We start from the raw sequence: 11529 nt of genomic DNA on the forward strand, positions 1-11529 counted from the left end.
AAGCCGACAGTTTGCGAACGGGTACGCAAACTTCAGCTCCGGACCGAACTCAGTTGAAACCGTTTAAGAACTGGTACGCAAACTTGGTTCCCAGATTTCAACAATTAAATCAGTTTGTGATCGGGTATGCAAACTTAGGTACCCTGACTTAAACAGTTGAATAAGTTTGCAAACAGGTATGCAAACTTCCGGTTCCGAATTCCGTCAAAACAATTCATACACTAAGTACATAAACCGTAACGTATCCTGACATGGGTTTTATCTCTTAACTCCCATTTCAATCATTCAAACATTCTTAGAAGACGTGAATAGCTATCTAAAACAAACTATTATCTTCAAAGCAATTTTCAAGTGATCAAATGATCAATACAAAACATTTCGAGCCTACATCAAATGATTGTCTCACACAAATGATGTAAAATGTTGCCAGGTGGTTTTCACATGATCATCTTTTGACTTTTGTCAAGAATATTGATGAATGTGGTTAAAGAAAAAAGCTTTACAACGCATATTTCGAGAAACATATAAGCGAGTTAAACTCAGCTCGAAATATCATATGTGTTTTAAGTAAAGTCTATTTTTTGGGGAACATGATTTGATTAGTATAACTTCGTTATACTTATAAGGGGTGTTCTAAATTAAAGAAGATATTAGTTTACCATTTATCCTAATTTAAATTATAACTAATTAACCTAATAACCACCTAAACCTGATCATATATATCTAATCTAAATACATCATTAACCATAATAAAGAACAAAAATGTTAGAGAGATGAGAGGCAATGAAATTTTTAGTTTTGAAAAAAAAAATTATTCTCTTTTTCTTCCATCTTTTCGTGACACTACTCGTTCGATTGAAAACCCCATCACTTTGAAATTTTTTTGATTAAAAAATTGAGTAGAAAATATCAAAATAGGGTTTAAATGGAAGTCATAGTAGCTAGTTCGGTCAGAAATAGTTTAAAAAATACTTAGTTTTCTAACCGAACATTCTGAAACCAAGAATACGAAGAACACTTAGATTATTACCAAATTTGTTTGTTTATGTAACCCAACTCTTGCAACAAATTCTGAGTTTGGTTGGTTCCCAAAAAAAATTAAATCCTCACCTGCCTCTTCTTTGAAAACTAATTATATTGTGTTTGGTTGGTTAGGTTAGTTGGTTGTTTTCTTGTTTCATCTTGAAAAATTCAATCTCATTGAAATTTGTTTGGAAATTGAACTTGATTTGTTTTGCTTTGTTTTGATTGATGGGTGTGATTTCTTTTAGTTTCTTCTGTTGTTTAGTGTTGATTGATGTTAATTTAGTGAGAGTTTGAGCTTGATTCGACTGGTACTGGCAATTGATAAGATGGGCAAGTATATTTTTCTGAATTTAAGAACATGATGCAAAATGTTACTATACGATCAACTGCAGCTTAAATTTTTTTTCTTCATATTTTCTGTTTTTGTTACTTTTATGTAAATCAGGAATTCTTAGATTCGAGTAACTGTACACAAATTTGGGGTTAGTGCTGCTGCATTTGTGCTTCATTTTTTAGGGGTATCAAAATTATTGAATATGTTGAAGGGATAAAACACAAGTCTCATTTTGTTTCAGGGCATATAAATTTTCGTAGTTTTGTTTATAATCTTCAATTATAAGGCCTGAAAGGGTGCTAAAGACTCCGGGCTATCTTTCTTTCCGATTGTGGGAACTGGGGAAGTATCTTTTGCAGGATCTCTAGTTGGATTGTTTAGATTATATTTACTATTTGGTGTTACACTCTAAATTTGTTATATTGTTAGTGACATCTTATGGTTGCAGGGTGCTTATTGTTTGTGACATCTTGAGAGATTCTCGACTCTCTTTGTTTTTTTTCTTCTACAACTAACAAGTTAAGAATTGAAAGAAATTTTACATTATTCCTCCAGTCCCAACTAGGAAGCATGAACCTGGTAACAAAAAGATGAAAATGAAGCCAAGGCTCGATGATTTAGAGAAGTCCCAATCAGAAGATATAGTCAAGTATATTTCAAACCCCCTCATACAAAAAATACTGAGAATACCGCAGAGAATAATAATTCTACTATTAACAGCGGCGAAAACGACAACCATGACACCACTGCAGATGATAACAGTGCGACAAGAGATGATGATAACGGTACCATATGAGATGATGACGATTTTGCTGAGAACGCGCCAAATATAATCGAAAATGATGAAGTTAATAATGATCATCAACGATTGGATGTTTTTGATCCTGCAAATTGGAATGTTATTGATCAACCTTTGAGAGATAAGTTGGTGCGAAGGGGTCCTGTGAGAGTTTTAAATCATGAGTATCCAATGGGTAATAACAAGAGATGTTTCGCTGGTAACTATTATACTCGAACTGCTATCAACGGGAAGAAGTACGATAGAAGTTGGCAAGTCTATTCAATGACCAAAGATAAATTTTATTTTTTTTGTTGCAAGTTGTCCAATCTTAATGGAGTCGCAAATCAGTTAGCTAGTGATGGTGTTCAAGACTGGGGAAACTTAAGTGGGACTATTCAGCGTCATGAAACGCAAAACGATCACTGTACTTGTTTCAATAGTTGGTGTGAATTAGCGACGAGGTTGAAAACAACTTAGATAATTGATAAAAGTATTGAAGAGGAAATTAACGAAGAAAGGGAGCATTGGAAAAGGGTATTACAACGAATAGTTAGCCTTGTAAGACAACTTGGTAAAAGAAATTTAGCATTTGGCGGAGATAATGAAAAGATTGGCGAAGAAAGCAATGAGGTTTTTTTTGGCTTTATCGGAAAATGTGCTGAATTTTCTAAAGATCATGGATGGCCCTTCTTCTTATCCAAATGCGTGGGTAGCTTTCGGGATCTTGTTAACTATATCGGTTACCTTTGCATGTGCAGACAGAGCGTTTTCTAAGTTAAAGTTGATCAAAAATCTATGATCCCCTATGTCACAGGAAAGATTAAAATTAGCTATATTTTCTATTGAACGAGCAATCGCTGAAAACTTAGATTTTAAGTATATTATTAATCAGTTTACTACTAAAAGTGTACAAACAGAATCGACTTTTGGTCAAGTATAATTGAGTTGCTCCTGAAAGCGATCGAGTTTGTGGAATTGTTAATCCCTTTGTTGAAGCATCATGATCTTAGCAACATTGTGATCATTAATTAACAAAAATAGGTCTGTGCTACAACCTTAAATATTTATGAGAGAAATGATACTGTATCTTATTTGTAATTCTCATGTCATTTGTAAAACCCCGATCTCGTCAGTGGTTGAACGAATGAAATATAACTAATGATTTGTCCTTTCCTATTACCGAGGCCTTTTCGGCACAATTGGCTCCAGAGTTGGCATAAAACTCTGTAGTTAAGCGTGCTCGGGTTGGAGTAATCCAGGGATGGATGACCATCCGGAAAGTTTCTGCTGGATTACCACAGCGATGCCCGTTGAAAACAGCCCACTGCCGGATAACCGCAGTGGCTAAGTGGGGACAGTATCGGTGGAGGATATCTGGGTTTGCGAAAATATTCCGGAGCAGAGGACGACTCCAATTTAAGGTGGTGGTATTGTAATACGCCGATTTCGACAGTGGTTGAACGAATGGAATATAAGTAATAATTTGTCCTTTCCTATTACCGAGGCCTTTTCAGCAAAATTGGTTCAAGAGTTGGCATAAAACTCTACAGTTAAGCGTGCTCGAGCGGGAGTAATCCAGGAATGGGTGACCATCCGGGAAGTTTCTGCTGAATTACCGCAGCGATGCCCGTTAAAAACGCACATTACCGGATAACCACAGTGACTAAGTCGGGACAGCATCGATGGAGGGACATGTCATTACATCATTCCAATTAGTAATGTTAATGTAGTTTTTGTTTTGTAGTTTTTCTTATATTAATAGGAGGCAGCAAAACTTTTTTGCTTTAGGCCACAAAAAATGCAGGACCGACCCCGTAGTATATTATTACTATAATATATCCCACTAAATAGTTTCATTTATATATATCCCTATAAATTTATAGTTACTACCAATTATAAGTTATTTTGTACCTTTTCTTTTTGTGTATAAGAGCCAATTGTTAGTATTGGACCTGCATGAGTCAATCATCCATAAACAATAATAAAATAATATGTTCTGCAATTGAGAAGACATTTGTAAAAAGAAAAATTCAAAAATTCATGAACATTCGCATTTTCCAATGCAAAACATATTATTTGAATATTGTTTACCATTTCAATGCCAACAATTGACTCTTTTTTTGTGGATCCGTCGAGTTGAAGTCCTGGTTCTACCATGGGACAGTGGGTTGTGAACCTTCACCAGACCCCATCTAAAAATAAACGCATTGTAAAGCCTACACTTACGGATACTCTCATCCCATTTGAAGGAAATATATTCATGAGTAGAATTGAGCATTTGTCACCTAATTTTTCAACCCTACTCGGCACACTTAACTTTTTGCTGGTATATGTATGCTCACAAATGTGACGAAGTGTATGTATCGGATAAAATATAACAACGGTGTTTCATACCTCCTGACAAGATAAGATGAGTTAATGACATAATTAAGGATGAGCTGCAGAGAACTTATTGTCATTTTAAACAGCCGATACAGTCATGACGATATTTTCTGGTCCTAGCTGCAGAAAAGGTTTAACTTCCTAACCGACCAACACAAGAGGGCCGGGCCGGCCGGCAATTCTAACTTTGTGTTTCCGGATTGAGAAAAGTGAAAACTACAGTCACATCCATTTTTCAGATTTTCTTCACTGTAAAACCCATGCTCAGAAATCTGAAGGCGCGCACACATTTTCAGGGAAAAATTATTCTCAAACCCATAGTTTATAAAATTCTGTTTCGTTTTATTTTCTTTTTTATTCTTCATCTTCAATTCCTTTTCTCTCAAATTGGGTGATAAAATCAGTAAAGTTACAGAGATTCGAGAATTGAAAGGGGGTTTTAAATCTGTTACGTTCAAGAACACAAGAGGAAGGAGAATTACAGCTGCTACTGTTGCTATTGTTGTTAATGAAGTTAGGATTTTGAATCTAAGGTTGAAACTGACATGAAATTGCTCGAATCTGAAGATGGTGACATATTTGTGTTTGCTGCTGTTAAGAATTGGTGTATGAGAGGAATCTGAGGTTGGTAAGGGATCATTACAGCACTGAGTCCATGTTTATAAAATTCCTTTTCTCTGAAATTGGGTGATAAAATCAACGGAAAGTTACAGAGATTCGAGAATTGAAAGGGGTTTTTACATCTGTTACGTTCTAGAACACAAGAGGATAGAGAATTACAACTGCTACTTTTGTTGTTGTTGTTAATGAAGTCAGGGTTTTGAATCTAAGGTTGAAACTGAAATGAAATTCCTCGAAGTAAGGAAGGAGATGGCAAGATTTCTAAGGTTAAAACTAAGGAAGGAGATGGCAAGATTTCTCTGTTAAATGAGTGGTTTGTGTGATTTCTAGTGTTAGAAGTAAATAGATGTGGTTGAATAATCTGTTATGTAGCTATGAAATTGGTTGCATAACCTGTTATGCATTTAAAAAAATTGTTGCATAACTTGTTACGCAGTTCAAAAAGTGGTTGCATAACACGTTATGCATCAACTTATTTGTTGGTATCGAAACCAACAATAAAAAAAGAGTGATGCAGTCGTGTAGCATTTAAAACATTTGTTGCGTAACTTGTTATGCAGTTCAGAAAGTGGTTGCATAACACGTTATGCATCAACTTATTTGTTAGTATCGCAACCAGCAATAAAAAAAGACTGTATAACTTGTCATGCACCTACAATAATATATGCATAACATGTTATGCAGTCGTGAAAATTGATGCATAACTTGTTATGCATTTAAAAAATTTGTTGCATAACTTGTTATGCCGTTCAGAAGGTGGTTGCATAACACGTTATGCATCAACTTATTTGTTCGTATCGAAACCAACAATAAAAAAAGGCTGCATAACTTGTCATGCACCTACAATAATATATGCATAACATGTTATGCAGTCGTGAAAATTGCTGCATAATGCATTATGCATCAACTTATTTGTATACATTATGCACTATGGTTATAGAAACCTGTTAAGATGCATAATTTGTTATGCAGTCGAGAAAATAGTTGCATAATTCGTTATGCGTCTGCATAATGTGTTATGCATCGTTTTTGGTGGCTGCAAAAGGCTATGTAGTCGGTTTTCGAAATTTTGCCTAAATGAAGATCACCTCCAATATTTTCGTGAAAAACAAAAATTTGATGTTGTTGTTTGTACTCGTTGTGTACCTCTTTAAAAAAGATTTCCAACAATATAAAATTTGTAAAATTCCAAGGCGCGGATTTTTAGATATGTTATGTCCAAGTTGCGTTGCCAATTATACCCCTGATGCATGACCCCTCATGCAGATACATAATCCGTCATGCAGACATTTTTAATAATTTCATATAGTTATGGGTGTCACGGAAATAATTATAGGTGTCATGATAGACAAAATTAATTATGGACGTAACAGTAATAATATTATTTTTCGTGTACCCGCGCCTAATTTTCATGGGAAACATTTTCTTTACAAGTTATCACCTCAGCATGCATCCTTTAACAGGCAAAATGATGACGGGTGGATTTATGGCTGGTGCACTTAATGGTTAAGTGCAATATTTTTTTACTTTCTTGTCCAATTATTGGGCGTAGAGAAACTGAACCAACAAATTAACTTATCTATATTGGTGATTCAATGGTTCCCATTTTTGTGCCCAATCATTGGATGCAGAAAATCTGAGGCATCCGATTAGCGCATCTGTACTAATGATCCAACAACTCCACTCTCTGTGCCAAAACAATTGGTGCAAAACGGTGCAAAATGCTTGATTCAAGTGGAAACAAACATCAGAGTTAGAAGCAGATTCAAATTTTTGCTTAAAGTTTGATTACCGTAAGGATTAGCCTAAGACAAAATGGAAAGTAGTGGATTTGAATTTAGTTGTATATCTTTCTACAAACGGGAACGTAATAAAATTTCTTTTTTTAGATTATGAGTACTATTAATGCCTAGTGACACTCTTTAACACCTAACGTGAAAATTAAATCAATTGAAAGTAAACGCAAGGTACAAGAAATAGGTCTAGTTTAATAATACCAAGGCAATCCACCCAAACAACTTGCAATTTTAAAACAATTGAAATTAAACGCAAGATACAAGAAATAGGTCTAGTTTAATAATACCAAGGCAATCCACCCAATCAACTTGCAAACCCCAATACCAAATACTACTTGCATGCAACTTGCTTCGAAAGGAAAACAAAAACTACCACTTCGGTATTAGTTAAATGCAAATTGCTGCCTCTTTCTTCAACTTCTCTCTATATGATACTCCAGGTTTTGTTAACTCGAGCACCCGGACACAAGTTAAGAAGTGTATAAATGGGTTTTCAATATCTTTGTTTTCACCAATTTTCATGGATCTAAAGATCAATTACTTAGTGGAAGATAAAGCATTTGGATTTACTTCTCCTTTTTTATCTCTTTATAAAGTCTCTTGTTCTTCTAGTTTCCTTTCCCGTCCAATTTTCACCCCTGGATCAATTTTTTAAACTTGAGGGTAGGAAATGGAAAAACGAATTTCACTGTTACGGAGACTTCATTAATATTTTTTTATTAGAAGATTTATGAATTTAATGTAAAAACTAATTATATAATACACAAAATGGTTAAAAAGATCAAAATCAACGATTCCTGGATGAAAAGGACATTTAGATTTTGATACTGTTTAAATGGACAAAAATGTAAATATAGCGAGGATGTAAACAGTTTCATCCTACCCACTTTTTAATACTTTTCCTTATTTTTAATTTATATCAAGATGCATCCAGTTTCATCCTTACTATTTTATAAGTTTAAGTCAGGATGAATTCAGTTTCATCCTTGCTATTTTTTTTTGTGTACATTTCACCCATAATAATTTTTACTCGTCCATTTAAACTATGTTTTAACAATATTTGGATAAATGACCAATTTTCCGTATATAATAAGATTTAACTTGTGCATGGATGGACAAGTTAACAAAACCTAATACTCCTACCAGGTTACCACTATATTTCTCCCATTTAAAGCAGCCGATTACCTTTCTCTTCTCCACTTCCACTTTCTTAACACAAATACTAGTACTACTAGTCCATTCTATCTTCTTCTTATCTCTTCTAATTTTTGTTGTTGTTTGTTTCTTCTAATTGTTCAAACACATTTACCTAGTCCGAAATGGCTTTTCCTATCCATTTGCAAACAATAGAAAGTAAACGCTAGATACAAGAAATAGGTCAAGTTTAAAGGCAATCCACCCAAACAACTTGCAAACCCCGGTAGCAAATACTACAAACCCCAATACCAAATACTACTACTTGAGTATTAGTTAAATGCAAATTGCTGCCTCTTTCTTCAACTTCTCTCTATTTAATATTCCTACTAGGTTACTGCTATTTCTCCATTTAAATCAACCGATTACCTTTCTCTTCTCCACTTCCACTCTCTTCACACAAACACCAATACTGCTTTTCCATTCAATCGGATCATTTCTTCTTCTTTCTTCTAATTTTTTTTTGTTGTTCTTTTTATTCTAATTGTTCAATCACTGTTACCTAGACCGAAATGGCTTTTCCTCTCCGTTTGCAAACCCACTTCTGCTTCATTTCCTCCAAATGTTTGATAAACAAAAATAGAATCGACGCTGCACATACGAACTCCCGTTTTTGCACCAAATGTACGTTAACCCCGCCGAAGTATGATCCGGTTGTAGTTAGTAAGCAACCGGGAAACGTTTATTACCAGCCCACTATTTGGGATTACACTTTTGTCGAGTCGCTTCAGAGCATCTACAAGGTAAATTAACACTAGGTGCATCAGTATTATGGTTAATTGGTCATGCCAAGTATCGAAAGCCACTAAAATGTTTATTTTGCAGGGGGACGGATACATAAACCAAATAGAGAAGTTGAAGAAAGAGGCGACCATTATGCTTGAAAAGGCTGCGACACCCTTGGCGCAACTTGAGATGATCAACGTAATTCAAAGGCTAGGAATGAAGTATCTATTTGAGGAGGAGATCAAGGAAATGCTTGTTAACATATATAACGATAAACCGAACGGTGGAATGATATATAACTTACATGCTACTGCTCTCAAATTTATGCTCCTCAGACAGTATGGTTTTAAGGTCTCTCAAGGTAATACATATAACTTCAAATATACTCTCTTCGTCCCGAAATAAAGTGATCTTTTTGTTTTTCAATTTTCTTTTAAGTTAAGTGATATTTTTCTTTTGTCAAAAATATAAAACAAAATTTGGCTAACTTCACAATTATAAAACAAAGCTCGGCTAACTCGGCTAACTTCAAATATACTCTCTTCGTCCTAAAATAAAGTGATCTTTTTGTTTTTTTTTTTAATTTTTTTCTAAGTTAAGTGACACTTTTCTTTTATATATGAATATATAGTCTTAATATATTCGTTTTTTATACTTAGTGTCATAGTAAGTAACATTAAGTCCTTGGATCATTCTATGACAGATGTGTTTACTATCTACATGGACAAAAATGGTTTTAAGGAACACCTGAGTGAGGATGTCAAGGGAATGTTGAGCTTGTACGAAGCTGCACATTTAGCTTTCGAAGGCGAAAGCATACTAGAGGTGGCCGTAATATTCACAAAAACAAAACTGGCTGAAGGGATCAACAACGATGTAGAACTTCGAAATCAAGTAACTCGCTCCCTGGAGATTCCATTGCATTGGAGGATGGAGAGATCAGAAGCTAGGTGGTACATCAATGAATATAAAGATGCACAAGATATGAACCGTGTTTTCTTGGAATTGGCTGAATTAAATTTCAATACATACCAAGCCACACACCAGGAAGATCTTCGAAATATGTCAAGGTATTGTTATACTCCGCATGTTGTCTCTTTGTGGACATAGGTTCCAAATTTACTTATGCACAAAAATTTGCTATTTGGCTAGGTGGTGGAGGAGTCTTGGTGTCGCTAGCAAACTGAATTTTGCAAGAGATAGGCTAGTTGGGAGTTTGTTATTTAGCGTGGGGATTTCAGCAGAGGCAAAGAGCCAACGTTGCACAGAATGGCTCACAAAAGTCATGAATTTTGTGCTAATTATTGACGATATATACGACGTTCATGGTTCATTAGAAGAACTCGAGATATTTGCCAATGTTGTTGAAAGGTAATAATAGGTTTTGAAGGTCTAAAACTTTTCTATCATGCGCCCAAATTTATCATCAATTTATATTGCATTCAGGTGGAATACCAAGGAAATGGAAAAGCTACCGATCTATATGAAAATATGTTTCTTAGCGCTTTACAATACAACTAATGAAATGGCTTTCGAGGTACTGAAAGAACAAGGCCACGACATCTTACCTTACTTAACCAACTCAGTAAGTGGATTCTTAATGTCAACTCTCGAATAATAAAAGTATCACTTTTTAAGGGATGCAGTACTCATTAAAACAAAACTATTTTGACATTTTAGTGGGCAAATTTTATAAAAGCGATGCTAGTAGAGGCGAGGTGGTTTAACAAGGGATATACACCATCGGTCGAGGAATATTTGTCAAACGGCTGGCTTTCATCCTCTGGTTCGGTGTTTCTAGTTCATGCATTTTTCGCTACCAAACAACAAATCACAACTGATGTTCTACGAGCTCTAGACAGCAATCATAATCTTTTGTATTGCTCTTCCATGATTTTCCGACTTTCCAATGATCTTGCAACTTCATCGGTAACAAAATTATACATCTAAGCCATAATTAACGAAACATTTTTGTTGACAAGATTAACTCACGGGGTGATCTTAATGTTTCTGAAATGATCATGCAGGCGGATCTAGAAAGAGGTGATGTCTCCTCATCAGTACATTGTTACATGCGTGAAATGAGCAGTTCCGAAGAGGATGCACGTTTTTATATAAGTGGCCTTATCATGGATACATGGAAGAAAATGAACGAGTCTATCATGGATACAACATTCGATCTTCCTTTTATTCTCATAGCTTTAAATCTTGCGCGAACAGCAATATTTTTCTATCAATACGGGGACGGGCTTGGAGTTGAAGACGGTAAAACTAAAGATCATGTTTTATCTTTGATTGTTAATCCGATATAGGAGTGGTATCAGCGTTCATTTAGTAATTCTTATTTTGGTTTAAACTTGTCTTAGGATCTGCTATCTAGTTAAAGATTAGGGGTGTTAGAGTGTCTCATGCCTTCCGTATTCGTTTCACCTTCAGGAATGATATTTTGGCTTCCGGTTCATTATTTCATACCTCTGAGTGACAGTTGTGTCTCTCCACCCTACTCAAAAGCCAAAAGCCAAACCACTATATTATTATGATTCTTCATGTTTCCAGTGCACATAACAAACTAGTACATACAACAAACCCAAATATTAGCCCGCCTATATGAAAAGTGGAAAATGTGCACTCCGGTTGTAATAGGCAGCACGAATTTTCTGTGTTTTAAT

At 35.1% G+C, this 11529-nt stretch overlaps 1 protein-coding gene across 1 annotated transcript; it reads left to right on the top strand.

Annotated features, from left to right (window-relative positions):
- The first annotated feature begins 8520 nt into the window (after positions 1–8520).
- LOC113340145 ((-)-alpha-terpineol synthase-like) lies at positions 8521–11529 on the top strand. The gene is made up of 7 exons (XM_026585352.1): positions 8521–8877; positions 8960–9221; positions 9564–9930; positions 10013–10231; positions 10307–10445; positions 10541–10789; positions 10888–11529. Exons 1-7 carry the CDS (start codon positions 8647–8649, stop codon positions 11170–11172), a joined length of 1752 nt encoding a protein of 583 aa, XP_026441137.1. The 5' UTR covers positions 8521–8646; the 3' UTR covers positions 11173–11529.

The sequence above is a fragment of the Papaver somniferum genome, chromosome 1 (assembly GCF_003573695.1).
Source record: "Papaver somniferum cultivar HN1 chromosome 1, ASM357369v1, whole genome shotgun sequence".
NCBI lineage: Eukaryota > Viridiplantae > Streptophyta > Magnoliopsida > Ranunculales > Papaveraceae > Papaver > Papaver somniferum.

Coding starts and splice junctions, on each gene's coding strand:
- LOC113340145 (XM_026585352.1), top strand. CDS start 8,647: ATGGCTTTTCCTCTCCGTTTGCAAACCCACTTCTGCTTCATTTCCTCC. Junction 9,222..9,563: donor TGGTTTTAAGGTCTCTCAAG/GTAATACATATA, acceptor ATTCTATGACAG/ATGTGTTTACTATCTACATG. Junction 10,790..10,887: donor ATGATCTTGCAACTTCATCG/GTAACAAAATTA, acceptor ATGATCATGCAG/GCGGATCTAGAAAGAGGTGA.